At 44.6% G+C, this 19,219-nt stretch overlaps 1 protein-coding gene across 1 annotated transcript in view; it reads left to right on the forward strand.

The window, feature by feature from the left end:
• LOC124789372 (adenylate cyclase type 2) overlaps positions 1 to 19,219 on the forward strand; it is a 278,181-nt gene that overhangs the window by 140,328 nt on the left and 118,634 nt on the right. The window contains exons 6-7 of the mRNA XM_047256703.1: positions 11,737 to 11,869; positions 12,894 to 13,139. Coding sequence (XP_047112659.1) covers positions 11,737 to 11,869; positions 12,894 to 13,139 — 379 coding nt within the window. The remainder of the gene's footprint in view (positions 1 to 11,736; positions 11,870 to 12,893; positions 13,140 to 19,219) is intronic.

The following is a 19,219-nucleotide window of genomic DNA, read 5'->3' on the forward strand; positions in this document are numbered from 1 at the left end:
TCTTTGGAGGCGATTTTTTGCGAGATTTTTTCAACGCCTGTCGATTCGATGAAATCTTCGAGGTATTTAAAGTATGAGACCCTGTTTATTTTACCGTGTTTTGTTTTCAGGCGTGTTCAACTGGTTCAAATGGCTCTGAGTACTATGGGACTGAACTTCTGAGGTCATCAGTCCCCTTTAACTTAGAACTACTTAAACCTAACTAACCTAAGGACATCACATACATCAATGCCCGAGGCAGGATTCGAACCTGCGACCGTAGCGGTCGCGTGGTTCCAGACTGTAGCGCCTAGAACCGCTCGGCCACACCGGCCTGCTTTCAGGCTTGTGATTTCGTTCTTTGAACATAAGAATTCAGTTTCCTCAAGTGAGATTTGTAACCCTACTTTTTCTGCACGTTCTGTAAATGTCTCGAGCTGTTTGACAGCACACTCTTCGTCCTCTGCAAGTATCACCAGATGCTCCAAAAATGCGATGTGTGGCATATAGAGGCTGTTTTTGGGGAAGCCCAGCAGGATTAGCTTCCTGAACCAACTTTTCTATGAGTTCTTTCTCCCATTGTTCCATAACCTTGTCTAGGACTACGTTGAAACAGAGCAGGAGAGAAACCATCTCTTTGTTTCACATCTGCTTGAATGTCAAAGGGTTCACAGATTTGCCCCAGAAAGTTTACTTCAGATTTCGTTGTTAGCTAGTGTTTGCTCTATGAGTTCTCGTATTTGGGATCTAGTCCCTTCTCTTGTACAATTTGTAATAGTGAGGGTCTGTCAGCCGAGTCGTACGCCTTTTTGAAATCTAAAAATGTGCGCGCTAGTGGCCTTCATCTGGGCTTCGCATTTTAAGTATGGTTTTGAGATTAAAAAAGTGTTCTGGGCATGACCTGTTCGTTCTGAATCATGCTTGATATTCTTCTAATTTGAGTTATAATTGCTTTTGCACTCAGTTGAGTCAAACTGATCTGATTTTATAGGTAGCCGTTAAGGGGGAGATCCCTCTGTAGTCGTTTACATCTGATTTGTTTTTTTTTTTTTAAGTAATGGACGTATTAGAGCAATCTTCCAGTCATCCGGTTTTTTCAGGTTGCGAAATGTTTCGGACTAGTTGTGTAATTTCTCTGAGTGAGTTTGGACCTAAATTTTTCAAATGTTCAACTACAGTTCCGTTCTCTGCCCATGCTTTGTTGTTTGTAGTTTCTTATTATGTAAATAAATTTCTTCTTGTGTTGGTGGTGACGAACTTTCTATTGTGGTTTCGGGATCTCTCTGTGGGTTCCAGGCAATTTAAAAGCTGTGGAAAGTATGTCGCCAGTTCTTAGCAAGATTTTTTATTTATCAAGGCTTATTTACCATTTTCTTTTCAAAAGCACAGCTTCTGTGGTGAGTAGAATTATATTTTAATTTTTGAAATTATCTACAAATGACTCCAGTTGGTCATTGACATTTTCGTTCATTTTGTCTTAAAATCTTGGATGTTTGTTGCGAACTTTTAGGAAATTCCTCTGTGTTTTTTTTCTGAATTGTTGCAACTGTAATTTTGAAATGCCTTTATTTTCTTTTGCGTTTTGACATCCTTGTTTTTTGTGAAGAGGTTTCACGTCTTTCGCTGTTTTGATGATCTTGGTTTGAAATTTCAACCAGTTCTCTACAGGTTGTTCTTCCTATTTTTCTTTTATTTTAGAGTCTTTGATTTGGGGATCACCGGTGTTTTCTGTCGAATTCTTTTTTGGGTGGGGATTTAATTCTGATTCAGTTTAAATAACGATCCTAATCGAAGTTTGCACTTCTACATACTTGCACGTCATGAATTTCTTTTTGGGAGTCGTGTGTTTAACCACATTATCAGTCTGAATTTTTTCTAAATAATGGATGGGTGATCGCCATGTTTTTGTTTTTTGAGCTTTTACCGAAGTGAGGTTGACATAATTTTTAGACTGTTTAGTTGGCATGACTCGATTACTGTTTCATTCCTGTTGGTGAACCTGTGAGCAGGATAGTCTCCCACTGTCGTCTTGTATTTGCATTTCCTGCCAATTTGGACACTAAAATCAGCGAGTGGACTTTTGGAATTTAGGCAATCTCTGTTTCAAATTCTTCCCAGAATTTTTCTGTTTTTTTTTGAAATCTTTTTTATTCTTGCCATTTGTTGGTGCATGTACATGAACGAAGGTGTAGTTTTTGTATGGTAATTTGACTCTTAAGGTCATAAATCGGTTGTAGATGGGTTTCACATCTTTTACTGAATCCAATACTTTTTGTCTACGATGAAGACCTGCTCGTTTGCTAATTATCCTGTTTGATCTACATTTGAAGATTCTGCAGTTATAGTAGTATGTCTTTTCTGAATCTGTGAAACGTATTTCTTGCAGAGTGAGATTTCGTATTTTCTGCTTCGTGAGTTCTGTTATGAGAGTTTGTAGTTTACGATGGTACTGGGCACTACACATTGAAGTTTGAATAGTTCAACTCGAGCCCCCACAAGCTATGACACGAAAATATCAGTATTTGTTACACTCAGCTTAATTTAGCGGCCCAGACAGGTGGCTGGTGTCAGTGTTTGGCTACGGTTTTCGTCATAGGGTGCCAGCTCACACCTGTCGTAAACTCAATTTTTGAGCTGAAATAAATAATAACAAAACAATACAGGCAAGTATTGCGGTGAAATTTAAAATATTGAGCAAGTAGTTTATTTTTCTTCATTATATTCACTAAACACTTAAATATAGTCTGAGGGGCTCTTACGTTATGGTGGGCGTTAATAATTGAGGCTACAACTCGTCACTATAAAATTTATATGTCGCGATCACGGCACTCAACAGTCTATTCACAATTCACAAAATACACTCGTGTCTGCTGTCCTAAACCACAAACTTATTGAGCTCTACTGGATCGCTTTCGAAAGTCGCTACATACATATATACTTGTCCCCGAACGTGACTACCAACCCATTACTACCCCAAGATGCGCGGTACGTTCGGCTCTTAGTTTCGCTCAAAACAAACTCCCCAAAGATGAAACATGGCCGCCCTATCCACTCTCGTAACGACTGCCTAACTCAGAACAATGTTTAACAAAAATTACGAATATTCTAAAACTAAACACACAAACATACATGTTATATAGAAAAATATGGAAATTTTCTAGGCAATAACAATTTAAAGTCGAATTTTCTGTATCTGCCACCGTTTTTTCACAATAATGTTCTTGTGGCGTGATTTTGCTTTACCCAGATTTGTGATACTCAACATAAATAAACAAATAAAAATACGGACTTAATTACTCATTACTACTTTAAACTTTAGATGCTGCCGCTAGTTCCGTGTCTTTAAATTTATTTATTACCAAATAGCTCTGAGCACTATGGGACTTAACATCTGAAGTCATCAGTCCCCTAGAACTTAAAATTACGTAAACGTAACTAACCTAAGGACATCACACACATCCATGCCTGAGGCAGATTTCAAACCTGCGACCGTAGCGGTCGCGCGGTTCCAGACTGAAGCGCCTATAACCGTTCGACCACACCGGCCGGCATTTATTACCAAAAAACACAGTTTCTTTCAGTAGAATCCCATATTCCGACTTCTCATCAAAACTGGTACAAACTATGCTAAATCGGCTGTGATTGCTCGATGCAGCTCTATTAGCTGCACCGGTAAACACTTTGTTCATATTAGTTGGCCAAAGCATTGCCGAGATATTAGCTTTTGTACTTTCATAAATTTAAAATTTCTAAGACAACAATAACTTTTAAACAATTACATATTTTTGTGGCTCGTCTAGATAATTTAGCTTTACCTATTTTTCTGTACATGAGTACCAACTCGCACCTCCGTGTCACTGTTAGTTTTGTTTTTATAAATTTTTCTCTGGCATATAAATTTATCCAAGCGCCAAACACAGCCATACGCGCCCCTGCCGAACATCCGCTCGGGTTTATCCAAGGCCGCGTAGGGGCTAGCCTCCAGCCACGGCCCCGTAGCAACCGCCAGCCACGTGCTCTGCAGCGGAAAACTGCCGCTCTAAACTACCGCCACAGCTTCTGTACGCTCATAAGTTTTCCTGCTCGAATGAGTGTCTGAATGTTGAAAGTGCCAATGTAGGTGTGTGCTTTTCTTGGAAGTTTACCAGAGCACTCAGACTTCCTCTCTCTTATGAGTCCAACCTCCCCATAATCCGAATGCTTGGTTGCCAATTTGGAGTAGATGGATCGTCCGCGTTGGGTAATTACGTCTTTACTTGTACGTGTCATATTTGCTTGTCATAAATTTTCTAGCTTTTGCTAGTGGTGTAGAATCAGGGATTGTCGGTCCCTGGAGCATGTTTACAGCCGTACCTCCTCCTGGACAGACGCCGTCCATACTACCGCCTGCTCCAAGTCAGACGCAGCATGGATTTTGGTTGTCATTTTGCTCCGCGAGTGGTATTTTATTTCCCACATACCCTGCATACCTGCTGGGAATTCCCCTATTTATTACTACTATTATTATTTTCGATTATTCACATTTAAAGAGAGCGTTTGAACTTGAATTCCTTTATGATGATTGTTTATGTTTTTTCCGAGCCCAAATTTGCTTCATGTGTTCACTGTGTTGTTACTTTCGCTCTACTGTCCATTTGCATCCTCGTCTCTTCTGTGTTGTGGTGTCAAATTTATGTTTTTTTGATGATGTTCCTGAATTCAGTTATATTTTCTGCATCGTTTACTGTTATGTGTGCTTGTCTGAGGTCCTCTTCAACTTCTTTTATCCATTTTGTTTTTCCCCTGCCTGAGTTGAAGTCTTTAAGAATTCGCTTTGAAATTCTGTTTTCATTATTATTATTATTATTATTATTATTTATGATCTCGTCACATTGCAGCTGGTCTGCAACGCTGTGGCGTGAACAAGTAGGTAAGAGTTGGCTTGTTGTAAGTTGTGGGAATGTGATCTAGCTACTGGCTAACCAAAAAGAAGCACTGAATAATAAAATTCTTTTAAGGCATCTTTCAGCTTCAGACCACACACCTGTCGACGTCTTAGCATGTCTTCGTCAGACGACGCTAGAAGCGGGTATAATGACGCTTGACTGAGGACGTCACACGAGAGAAGCAAACTACTCGTCATCGGTCACAAGTGAAAAACTGCAAAACTTGCGGCTGTCGGCGAGCAGTTTGCTACTCGTAGACTACACCCGCAAGCGAGCGTCAGTATACCGGCTCCCTGTGTTACCATAAGGCAGCATGCTTAACCTATTTGAGCAATATTGAATACTCTTTATTTATTATCAGCTTCGTCAATTAATTAACGAAAAACAGTAAAATGTGACCGATGTGCCTTTCAGTCCATCAATAACCTCAGTTCCCAGATTTAATAATTAACTTCCTTGCACCGTTAACTATCGATAACTTTCACAAAACTGACCGGAGCGGACTACTGAATCTCCACGTGAAATTGGCCCTACTGAAACAAAGTGAACAGTCTTCGCCGGCCACTGTGGCCGAGTGGTTCTAGGCGCTTCAGTCTGGAACCGCACGACCGTTACGGTCGCAGGTTCGAATCCTGCCTCGGGCATGGATGTGTGTGAAGTCCTTAGGTTAGTTAGGTTTAAGTAGTTCTAAGTTCTAGGGGACTGATGACTTCAGATGTTAAGTCCCATAGTGCTCAGAGCCATTGAATCATTTGAACAGTCTTCCACAAAACTGCTAGAGAGCTGTAGAAGTTGCTACCTCATCATAATATAACACTGTATTATTAACGAGAATATTCGTTTACAATGTGAGGTACTACTTCACAACCTGGACACAGACATCATCACGTGATTACACATCTCTTTACAACAAGTAAGGATTTTTATGTTATGCAAGAAACCCTCTGCGTACATCAAGAAAGATTGTCTGTATGTAATCAAGAATATATAAGCCTTTGTAGAAAAACGTGGAAAAATGAAAGATAGCGATGAGATTCCATCATTTTTGCTGATATAAATTTATGATGAATTATATACATTTTTAAATTAATAAATCAGTTGCATGAACAATGTGGTTGACTATCCTATTCACTATATGCTTGAAGCAACTTAAAATAACGCTAAAATTTAGATTGACGTGAGTAGATAAACTATACTTCTGTTTTTCTGATTTAGTGTATAGGAGCAAAGAGTTTTTGGAGATCCTTTGGATTTGCTGTTTCAGCACGTCTTTTCCTATACATTTGCCGTTAATTATTGTTGCTTCAATCATTTTCGGCATGAGTATTTCACTGGATGCGTGGTTCCGTTGCACGACCTTGGCGCGTTGAGATTCCGAAGGAGCAATGTTGGTGAACATCCTTTCAGCGTTCGTATTTGTGTTGCGTTCCTGCAGGCTCCAATGAACTGAGAAATTCTACCGGATAATTAACAGCTCGCTCGTTTTCTGTAACTGTGTCAGTGGATTTGTATTTCGTAACCGGAACAGGAAATTTCAGTTGATTCGACTGAAGTCGTCAGCTAAGACGGTTCGCTCGCATAGCCAATTGTGATTCCTGAAACTGATGTGCTGCAGTGCCATCTAGTGACGAGTTACAGCAAAGTGAATAGCATAAAAATCCTCTTCATGAAAAACTACGTAGATCTGCCAACTTTCATGGAGATCACTCTGACGTTGTCTAAGTCAATTAATCTCAAACAGATATTCAAACATCCATTTAAAAAAAAGGGAGAGAGAGAGATAGCTTCAACGTTTCCTTCCGTTACAAAAATGACTATTCCATGAACTTCTTTCGTTTTCTGTAGCGTTTAAGAAAGACACAGGTCGAAACAAAGTGGTTACAACCCTGTGTGATTTTTTCTCAAATACTGCGTTCCTGCCACATCGCTAAAATCTTGTCACTGCAGTTTCATTTCTGTAACATTTCATCTCATAAATTAAATGTACACGTACAATGAAATGAATACCCTTAGCTGCATACAGGCGTTGATGTACGTCAACGGGGACAGTTGAAAATGTGTGCCTCGACAGGAACTCGGGCTGACGCTCTATCCATCTGAGCCACCGAGGACACAGAGGATAGTGTGACTGCAGGGGCTTATCTCTGGCACGCCTCCCGTGAGACCCACATTCCCAACATACTGCCCCGCACTATATTCATAGTGCCCCTGCCCATCATACTCATTACTCGCGGCTTTACTGCCGATTCCCGTAAGAGTTCGGACACTGTTAGTGCATCCGCACAGAAGAAGATGGTCAAATGGCCGGTGATCCTTAACTATATATATATATATATATATATATATATACACTCCTGGAAATGGAAAAAAGAACACATTGACACCGGTGTGTCAGACCCACCATACTTGCTCCGGACACTGCGAGAGGGCTGTACAAGCAATGATCACACGCACGGCACAGCGGACACACCAGGAACCGCGGTGTTGGCCATCGAATGGCGCTAGCTGCGCAGCATTTGTGCACCTCCGCCGTCAGTGTCAGCCAGTTTGCCGTGGCATACGGAGCTCCATCGCAGTCTTTAACACTGGTAGCATGCCGCGACAGCGTGGACGTGAACCGTATGTGCAGTTGACGGGGCGTATAGTGGGCATGCGGAAGGCCGGGTGGACGTACCGCCGAATTGCTCAACACGTGGGGCGTGAGGTCTCCACAGTACATCGATGTTGTCGCCAGTGGTCGGCGATAGGTGCACGTGACCGTCGACATGGGACCGGACCGCAGCGACGCACGGATGCACGCCAAGACCATAGGATCCTACGCAGTGCCGTAGGGGACCGCACCGCCACTTCCCAGCAAATTAGGGACACTGTTGCTCCTGGGGTATCGGCGAGGACCATTCGCAACCGTCTCCATGAAGCTGGGCTACGGTCCCGCACACCGTTAGGCCGTCTTCCGCTCACGCCCCAACATCGTGCAGCCCGCCTCCAGTGGTGTCGCGACAGGCGTGAATGGAGGGACGAATGGAGACGTGTCGTCTTCAGCGATGAGAGTCGCTTCTGCCTTGGTGCCAATGATGGTCGTATGCGTGTTTGGCGCCGTGCAGGTGAGCGCCACAATCAGGACTGCATACGACCGAGGCACACAGGGCCAACACCCGGCATCATGGTGTGGGGAGCGATTTCCTACACTGGCCGTACACCACTGGTGATCGTCGAGGGGACACTGAATAGTGCACGGTACATCCAAACCGTCATCGAACCCATCGTTCTACCATTCCTAGACCGGCAAGGGAACTTGCTGTTCCAACAGGACAATGCACGTCCGCATGTATCCCGTGCCACCCAACGTGCTCTAGAAGGTGTAAGTCAACTACCCTGGCCAGCAAGATCTCCGGATCTGTCCCCCATTGAGCATGTTTGGGACTGGATGAAGCGTCGTCTCACGCGGTCTGCACGTCCAGCACGAACGCTGGTCCAACTGAGGCGCCAGGTGGAAATGGCATGGCAAGCCGTTCCACAGGACTACATCCAGCATCTCTACGATCGTCTCCATGGGAGGATAGCAGCCTGCATTGCTGCGAAAGGTGGATATACACTGTACTAGTGCCGACTTTGTGCATGCTCTGTTGCCTGTGTCTATGTGCCTGTGGTTCTGTCAGTGTGATCATGTGATGTATCTGACCCCAGGAATGTGTCAATAAAGTTTCCCCTTCCTGGGACAATGAATTCACGGTGTTCTTATTTCAATTTCCAGGAGTGTATATATATATACTACTGGCCATTAAAATTGCTACGCCACGAAGATGACGTGCTACAGACACGAAATTTAACCGACAGGAAGATACTACTGGCCATTAAAATTACTACACCACGAAGATGAAGTGCTACAGACGCGAAATTTAACCGACAGGAAGAAGATCCTGTGATATGCAAATGATTAGCTTTTCAGACCATTCAAACAACGTTGGCGCCGGTGGCGCCACCTACAACGTGCTGACATGAGGAAAGTTTCCAACCGATTTCTCATACACAAACAACAGTTGACCGGCGTTGTGATGCCTCGTGTAAGGAGGAGAAATGGTACCATCACGTTTCCGACTTTGACAAAGGTCGGATTGTAGCCTATCGCGCTTGCCGTTTATCGTATTGCGACATTGCTGCTCGCGTTGGTCGACATGCAATGACTGTTAGCAGAATATGGAATCGGTGGGTTCAGGAGGGTAATACGGAACGTCGTCGTGGATCCCAACGGCCTCGTATCACTAGCAGTCGAGATGACAGACATCTTATCCGCATGGCTGTAACGGATCGTGCAGCCACGTCTCGATCCCTGAGTCAACAGATGGGAACGTTTGCAAGACAACAACCATCTGCACGAACAGTTCGACGACGTTTGCAGCAGCACGGACTATCATCTCGGAGACCACGGCTGCGGTTATCCTTGACGCTGCATCACAGACAGGAGCGCCTGCGATGGTGTACTCAACGACGAACCTGGGTGCACGAATGGCAAAACGTCATTTTTTCGGACGAATCCAGGTTATTTTTACAGCATCATGATGGTCGCATTCGTGTTTGGCGACATCGCGGTGAACCCACATTGGAAGCGTGTATTCGTCATCGTCGCACTGGCGTATCACCCGGCGTGATGGTATGAGGTGCCATTGGTTATACGTCTCGGTCACCTCTTGTTCGCATTGACGGCACTTTGAACAGTGGATGTGGTACGACCCGTGGCTCTACTCTTCATTCGATCCCTGCGAAACCCTACGTTTCAGCAGGATAATGCACGACCGCATGTTGCAGGTCCTGTACGGGCCTTTCTGCATACAGAGAATGTTTGACTGCTGCCCTGGCCAGCACATTCTCCAGATCTCTGACCAATTGAAAACGTCTGGTCAATGGCGGCCGAGCAACTGGCTCGTCACAATACGCCAGTCACTATTCTTTATGAACTGTGGTATCGTGTTGAAGCTGCATGGGCAGCTGTACCTGTACACGCCATCCAAGCTCTGTTTGACTCAATGCACAGGCGTATCAAGGTCGTTATTACGGCCAGAGGTGGTTGTTCTGTGTACTGATTACTCAGGAGCTGTGCACCCAAATTGCGTGAAAATGTAATCACATGTCAGTTCTAGTATAATATATTTGTCCAATGAATACTCGTTTATCATCTGCATTTCTTCTTGGTGTAGCAATTTTAATGGCCAGTAGTATGAAGATGGTATCGAACAGATACCATGCGCATATAAATAAATGAACACTGATGATGACTTAAACATATTGAAAGGTCTGGGTAAACCTTGTAACCTTCCGCCTCCACCAGTCCTATATTTCAACAGACATTACCGGTCGCAAATTTAACTAACGCCAAGTTCCGAGAAATGTGCTGGAGACCATGCGCTGATCGAAAGCTGCTTCTCCTGTACTGGTTGGCACATGACGCCGCACCCAGGGTTTACATCGCATACAAAACTCCCAGTATTAAATTGTGTTCACACGGCGCTAATGGATGCTAGGTTTCTTAATCGTACATACGCCGTCGCTTCCATAACACACTCTACAAAAAAAAGCACAGGCCACCACAAAAGAATTATCCGAATGGGAAGGAAATCGCACATGTACCGAGAACGAAATGATTACGGTATCTGAAAAATTGGGTGGCTTATTCAAAAGCAAGAGCTTCGTAAAGTGAACAAGTCAATAACGCCTTGTCGACCTCTGACCGTTATGCAGGCATATTTTCGGTTTCACGTTAATTGATAGTGTTGTTGTATGTTCTCTTTAGGGATATCGTCTAAAATTCTGTGCAACTGGCGCGTTAAGTCGTCAAAAATCTCGAGATGGTTGGAGGGCCCTGCCCATGATGTTCCATAGTTTCTCAGTTGGGGAGAGATAACGGTGAACTTGCTGGCCAAGGTAGCGTTTGGCGAGGACGGGGACAAGCAGTAAACGCGTCATGTGTGGGCGGGAATTATCTTGCTGAAATGTAAGCCCAGGATGTCTTCCCATGAGGGGGAACAGAACGGGGCATAGAATATCGTCGATGTACCGCTGTGCTGTAAAGATGCCTTGGATGACATCCAAGGGTGCCCTGCTATGAAAAGAAATGGCAGTCCAGCTCACCACTCCTGGTTGTCAGGCCAACGGCGACCGACAGTCAGTTTCGTACCGCACCGCTCTCTGCACCGTATCCATACATATCTTCGCTGGTCATCACGGCTCAGTTCGAAGCGGGACTCATCACTGAAGACAATTTTCTACTCTAGTCAATGAAATTCTGAGCCGAAGACGTGTCTGGGTGCTACCTGGACAGCGGTGGAATACCAACCTGACTGTCGCCCGCCATAAGGCCCCACAGACAGGAGTGGTGGTGGTCTGGGGTGCCAGTTCATTTCGTAGCAGGACCCATTTGGTTGCCATCTACCGCACCTTTACGGCACAGCGGTACGTTCTCGTTATTCTACAAGCCGTTTTGTTGCCCTTAATGGCAAGCCATCGGCTAGATAATGCCTCCACATGGCGACAGTTTCTGATGATGATGATGTTTGGTTTGCGGGACGCTCAACTGCGAAGTTATCAGCGCCCATGCAAATTCCCAACCTTTGATCAGTCCAAACTCGCCACTTTCATAAATGAGCAACAGTTTCTATTGCTTGTCTTCATGCTCCTTGGCCAGCAAGGTCACCGGCTCTGTCCCCAGCTGAGAACATTTGGAGGGCCCTGACGATCTGCATCGAGATACATGCCAATAGATGGGGCTCTATACATTTCGTCAGCTTCGGACTACGCATCCTGTGACTCTTACGTGTTCATATCTTCTTTCCGACAGACGCGTCCACATCACGAGGGCGACGCTGCTGCAGCTGAACGACCAGTTTCAAGTGGAGCCTGGCGACGGGGCGTCCAGGGAGGCCTACCTGGCCGACCACAAGGTCGAGACTTTCCTCATCGTGCCGCCCAAGGTAAACGCACCATCCTGAGGTTACTGGTTTAACTCTATTCACACAGGTTATCAGTTTATGAAGTCCGCGACCATAATGAACATTACCAGTCATACAAGACATCGCAATCAGAATGACTCATAACATTCCCAAACCTATAGATCAAGGCAACCGTGTGGATCCAGTATATATTTACTTCCGAAAAACATCTGAGGATGTGGTATACTAATGACCTGGCGGATTTTAATATTCGCCCCAGTCTTTTTGCAGTTAATGCATGTAACTAATGATTCGCACTGAGAGATAAAATAGCAAAGGAACCAGATGAAGAACTAGGAAAGAAGGCAAGGCGTAGCATAAATACATAGGCAACGTGACAGAAGAAGAAAACATAAAAATACAGCAAATGAAACAGGCGAAAATTAAGGTAGATGGGAAGTGGAAGGTGGCCAAGGAGAAATTGATAGACGATAAATACTACGCTTTTGAAGCATGCATGACTTCAAGGAAGATAGATGCTGTTTGTAGCATAAATAAAGGAAATATTGGGAAAAAACACGAGAGCAGATGGATAACCAGTACGGAGCAAAGAAGGAAACGTTGACTAGGTAGAGGGAACGTATGTTAGAGTTGTTTTCGATGGAAAGAAATTTGATAAAAATATTATAGACAGAGATGATGATGTCGGTGAGAAGAGAAGCGTAATGCGATATCATGAAAATCTTTTGAAATACCTAAGTAAAAACCAGGAACCTCGACATGCTTTCAGAATTAGGAATTGATACTTTCTTGAACCCCCTTCTCCCCCGCCCAACCCTGTTACAGTCGTCCATATAAAACACTAATCCACAGTCCTGATACGTTCCTTCCAATATGACTAACCTACGGGAACTTCTACCTGGCGCTGTTCTTAAACTGAAGAATATTAATACACACTTAAACTGCGGTAAAATAGGAACTAGTGGATACTCATCTTCCTAAGAAGTGCGCAGAGCGAGATCCGTGCTAGCAGCAAGGTGTCAGCTGAAGACGCTTGCTGTTGCAGAAAAACGACAGCGGCGGTGGACAGGATGGCTCGGCAGGTGGCGGGGGTGTCGCCCAGGAGGGCAGCGGAGGCGGCGGGGGCGGAGGCGGCGGGGGCAGCAACTGCCTGCGCGCCGCCAGCACGGCCTCCGACCTGTCTCGCAACCGCTCGCCGAGCAAGATGACCAAGTACGTGGAGTGCTGGGGCGCCGACAAGCCGTTCGCCAACATCGCCGAGAGCACGCTCGCCAAGAACATCGGCCTCACGGTCAGCTCACGCTCTTTTCTCTTACATTTTTTTTCTACACTCCTGGAAATTGAAATAAGAACACCGTGAATTCATTGTCCCAGGAAGGGGAAACTTTATTGACACATTCCTGGGGTCAGATACATCACATGATCACACTGACAGAATCACAGGCACATAGACACAGGCAACAGAGCATGCACAATGTCGGCACTAGTTCAGTGTATATCCACCTTTCGCAGCAATGCAGGCTGCTATTCTCCCATGGAGACGATCGTAGAGATGCTGGATGTAGTCCTGTGGAACGGCTTGCCATGCCATTTCCACCTGGCGCCTCAGTTGGACCAGCGTTCGTGCTAGACGTGCAGACCGCGTGAGACGACGCTTCATCCAGTCCCAAACCTGCTCAATGGGGGACAGATCCGGAGATCTTGCTGGCCAGGGTAGTTGACTTACACCTTCTAGAGCACGTTGGGTGGCACGGGATACATGCGGACGTGCATTGTCCTGTTGGAACAGCAAGTTCCCTTGCCGGTCTAGGAATGGTAGAACGATGGGTTCGATGACGGTTTGGATGTACCGTGCACTATTCAGTGTCCCCTCGACGATCACCAGTGGTGTACGGCCAGTGTAGGAGATCGCTCCCCACACCATGATGCCGGGTGTTGGCCCTGTGTGCCTCGGTCGTATGCAGTCCTGATTGTGGCGCTCACCTGCACGGCGCCAAACACGCATACGACCATCATTGGCACCAAGGCAGAAGCGACTCTCATCGCTGAAGACGACACGTCTCCATTCGTCCCTCCATTCACGCCTGTCGCGACACCACTGGAGGCGGGCTGCACGATGTTGGGGCGTGAGCGGAAGACGGCCTAACGGTGTACGGGACCGTAGCCTAGCTTCATGGAGACGGTTGCGAATGGTCCTCGCCGATACCCCAGGAGCAACAGTGTCCCTAATTTGCTGGGAAGTGGCGGTGCGGTCCCCTACGGCACTGCGTAGGATCCTACGGTCTTGGCGTGCATCCGTGCGTCGCTGCGGTCCGGTCCCAGGTCGACGGGCACGTGCACCTTCCGCCGACCACTGGCGACAACATCGATGTACTGTGGAGACCTCACGCCCCACGTGTTGAGCAATTCGGCGGTACGTCCACCCGGCCTCCCGCATGCCCACTATACGCCCTCGCTCAAAGTCCGTCAACTGCACATACGGTTCACGTCCACGCTGTCGCGGCATGCTACCAGTGTTAAAGACTGCGATGGAGCTCCGTATGCCATGGCAAACTGGCTGACACTGACGGCGGCGGTGCACAAATGCTGCGCAGCTAGCGCCATTCGACGGCCAACACCGCGGTTCCTGGTGTGTCCGCTGTGCCGTGCGTGTGATCATTGCTTGTACAGCCCTCTCGCAGTGTCCGGAGCAAGTATGGTAGGTCTGACACACCGGTGTCAATGTGTTCTTTTTTCCATTTCCAGGAGTGTATTTTCTCTCTCGTAGTTTATTTTTCTTGACGTGTCAGATGGGGCTTACGCTCATCTCACTAGAGTTTCTGCAGACGTGACTTGATTTTGGCGTCAGGCGCAATATCGACAATCGAAGTGGCAGGCGCCGTCTTCATTTTGCCATATTTAGAGGTTTCGTATTACAACTTGCGATATTCCGTTTCAAGGCAACGGCGCACTGGAATTTTATGACAAACACATCATCATCATAGTTAAATGTAAGTTAATAAGGCATCAATGCTATAAGCCTTCAAGAGACACTGTAGTAACCAATACAGGAGACTAAAATCAGATGACCAGACGCTAGAGTAATGCATAATCTTGCGGTTTACGGAGGTAGAGGATGAAGGTTTGAATCCTACTGCCTGTTAATTTTTTTCCATCTTAATATTGTTAACACATTCTGCGACTTTCTTATAAATTTAATATAAATATGTTCTGTAACATTCAATGTTATCTACATTTCTGACTGATTGGAGAACAGACTATTCAAAGCGGTGATCCGTTGCTGTGGAAATTAATTAGAAGAGCCGAAGTAGTGACAGTGGCTTTTATAGGCATAAAAATTTGCAATGGGCATAGTGTCTGTAGGTCGCAATTTGCTAGACGTAAGTCATATTTAGGCACAGCCTCTATTCGTTTGTTCCGCAACTACTTGGAGGAATACAATTATTGCACAAGAGATAAGCCGCCGACGCTACACCATCATGACGAAATGCACAGCGTCTATTGTCTACTCTACATCAGTCATCTGACAGAGTCACGCTCATCTCACAAGTCTTTCTGCAACAGTGTCGTCATTTTAAATGTATTAGACGATTTCCAAGTGGTATATCGTTAGGCAGGAACCTAAGAGGACAATTTTAATTGCTGCGACTAAAACGTGCAGCAGCAAAATTCATATTCTTCCTTTTACAAGTGTTTGACTCATTATTTCCGAATATATGACGTTTCCGATAGTGTGGTTAGGCAGGAACCGAAGAGGACAGCTTAAAGCGCTGCGAATGAAACGAGGAGTGATAACATTCATATTCTTCCTCGTCACGAGTTCGGTAGCAACTCCTGCGAGTGTCGATATTGCATGTGACGTTAAAATGACGTCACTTTTGCAGAAAGACTTGTGAGATGAGCGTGTCCCTATCAGATGACTGATGTAGAGTAGATAATCAACTGTGAAATTAGCCCTAATTTCTGATACGACTGTTATGTGATTGCTTTCTCTTTCCTGTCAAAGAGTGTCCCTCTTTTTTCCGATGCATGATGTTGCTGGAGCTGTCGTGGTCGTCTGCGGATCCACTCGACGACTCGCGGTGGAATACGTCTCGGTAAACTTTCAGCTCATGAATTCCAGAACTGTTCTCGGGAACAGGGCGTGACTTATCCAATAGCACAGAGTGATATTATGGCTCCGTGCGCTGAGTGACACCGCATTTCCGCACTATTGGCTGCTATTGCGGTTGATGCCATATCTTCACACAATTGGCTGAACGCGACAAATGACGTGCAATGTAGTCCCTTGCCGTCGACGCCCTCTGTGGAGGGCTGCTGAAACACTGTCGTCCTAGCTTCCCCTGGTGCATATGCAGTCGTGGTTACTAGCCGTGGCTGACTGGTAGACTATGCAGTAGGCGTTACGACGTGTCTTCCTCTACTCTTGCCTTTCCGGTCGTATCACATTAATTTCGTATGTCCTCCAATGAACAATCTACGGTACGTGACACCACCGTCCCAATATTGGTTATAGGGTGATAACCTTTGCGATACCACTTCCAAACATCCCTGGTAGTTTCAGTCACGAGTATATGAAGATTGTTGATGTGATGTCATGTCTAGTACGTTAAATTTCGTATGAGAGGACACGGGCGAGACATTGAAATTAATATGCGCACCACATCAGTGTGAATTGCTGGAAGGATGTCATTACTATTGAATAAACTGTGCATTCATTTCTGGACAAATTAAGACAGTTTTTGCGTGTGTTTGGAACGAATATTCGTGAGTTGAGACAACGTGTCTGGACGATATTCGCTTTGAACATTACGAGAACTGTGAAATGATGTCAATAAGCTTTCAACTTTGTCTTGTGACTCAGTGGCCCAAACTAATTCGCGATTAGACGTCGTATAGAGTAACATATTCCGTGCATTTTAGAGCCACATGTTTCAGCTTGTGCAGCACGTGCAATCGCATGACATCAAGCTCCCGACAACATCTGAGACAGTACAGGAGTTACTTCATTACCTACAACAAGTGTATAACGGACCTTCGAGACAATCTTTTAAAAAAGAACCGCCGAACACCAGCATCGCGTGACGTCATCGCCACACCATATCTTCGATTCCTGCAACGAGATGAGGTTCAGCAAAAGCGGACAATTTTGAAGCAGGCTGCAATATAGGATCCCACTCACAATTGCAAAAGTAGTATTTTCGTGAGTTCATTCCTCTTTACAATGAAATGTTGTCTTAAATCGACGGTATTGACGCAAATTGGTGAAGTAGAACTGACGTATTAACATAGTGGTTTCTCAGTAGGTCTCCCTACAATTTTTCTGTTACTACGTGACACAGTAGCCACATATGCTCCCTTTCATTCAGTGCATTTGCCACGTTCCGCTAATTCCGATATCTCACGTGACAAATGATTTAAAGAGTGAAGTGGACAGATCTGCAACCAGCCATTGTATGGCATGCACGCGAGCATATAAAAAAATATTTTGTCCCGACTGGTCGTGAACCGCAACAGGTGCTGCATTCAAATCTGACATGCATGAGTAAAAGTACAGTGAGAGAATATGAGTACAGCTTTATTGGTTTTGAGATGGACTGGGAGATAATTCGGCTTAGCATAACAAGATATGATCACCACTTGATTACACACTGGCATTTACACTATTTAATTATAGATCGACTATTAAGTTGTCATAGCGGCTTAAGTAAAACCCTTTCTTCCAGAGCGCCGGGTTGCAAAATGTGACATATTATTGCGACCGTTGTGTTATCCGTCTTCTTCTAAATCTGTGGCAGAGAGAAATTAGTTATTCATCCCTCCCAAATAATCAGTTGGGATGATTTTCTTAGTAGTACGAATTTTATTGACTATTCATCATCGTTGATAACTTTAGTCTTAGTTAAATGTTAACTTCGCTGCGATGAAAGGGATCACAATGAAGGCAATGAGACAGGGAATATTAGGATAGGCGTGCGTAGAGATAATCGGATTCGGCTCTGAGGGCGGCCTTGCTCGCTGTCCCAAATGTTGTCACTGCCAGACGGTCTCTGATATGTGGCGACGGATGATAGTCACAAGAAGATTGCTGACAAAGGAAGATTTTGTTTGTCTCACGAAATTCATGGAGTCACTTACTTCAATTCAACGCCAGAAGCAAAATAGTTTGACAATATTCATTTGAAAAAACCTCTGTTCTTGATTTTGAAGGTTATGCATGTCCAGGCAGTAGCCGAGAACGGCATCGCAATGACTCGTAAGTGACTGAGAACCGATTATGTGGGTGTAACTACAGCATCAATGCCGAGTGGAACTTTCGATTGCAATAAACATGACATTATAAACTGCGGAAGACATCCGGCGGCTCTGCAGGTGGAAAGCCGACACTCACTTATGAGCCACGCAGTGTGGACTGAAAAGTTAATTATAACTTCATACTGCTCAGCGGGGATGGTGACCTCATCAGTACCTCATTCCGAAAGTTGAGGATAGACAGTTCTCCAGAGAATCTGAACTCTACTGCAACTGGTCGTACATCACATGCATAAAGCGTTGCCATCAGCTCCATGTTAAATACAGGAAAATGTCCTACGGCCAAGAGGTGATGGAACTCTGGCCATGTGCAATCGGCATCGTTATCTGTGAAACCAAGATAATGGTGGAACATTTTGATTTGTTATGTTATTAAAACCTAGCCATTTGTTACTACGGAATTTTGTTATTTTCTGTGCGTCTTCCTATCACCTTTCCTATTTCTATAAACTATCGTTTCGAAGATGACTAATTCTATCACTGATCAATTATTTGTGAAACGCAAATAATATTCAACATGACAATATCTAAGAAAGTGGAATTTCTTATAACTTGGAAAATTTCGAGGTTCGGCAGTTGCTATGTTTATATTCAGATAAATAGAACTACGTAAATTATTTCCACGTTTTATCACAGCCTAGAACGTTCCTTCATCGTAGACATCTGAACATTTGGGTAATACAGAACTTTTTTCTTGCTGAAAGTAGATTATTTTTGTTTGTAGTGTGCTTAATCCTAATACGATAACGAAAAAGACGTTTTATCCACCATGTTTTGCAGGTAACATTCAAACTTTTAAAAAGTATAGGAATTTTAATGATATACAGTTCACACAGTATTTCAGTTAATAATAATATAAAGTGGAAAATTCAGTTGTAATTCTTGTGCTGCTTAGTTCATGTCGCAAATACGATGACAAGCTGTTTGACTCTCTTTCCTTTTGAGCGAGAATCTTGTGCCAAAAAAAGATAAAGGAAAAAATTCTACTTTCACCTGTATGCATTAATGAAACAGTTTGAGAAAGCCTTATCCAAAGAATGTTTCAAAGTTACATGTGTG

Source organism: Schistocerca piceifrons, chromosome 3 (genome assembly GCF_021461385.2).
Source record: "Schistocerca piceifrons isolate TAMUIC-IGC-003096 chromosome 3, iqSchPice1.1, whole genome shotgun sequence".
NCBI classification, from domain to species: domain Eukaryota; kingdom Metazoa; phylum Arthropoda; class Insecta; order Orthoptera; family Acrididae; genus Schistocerca; species Schistocerca piceifrons.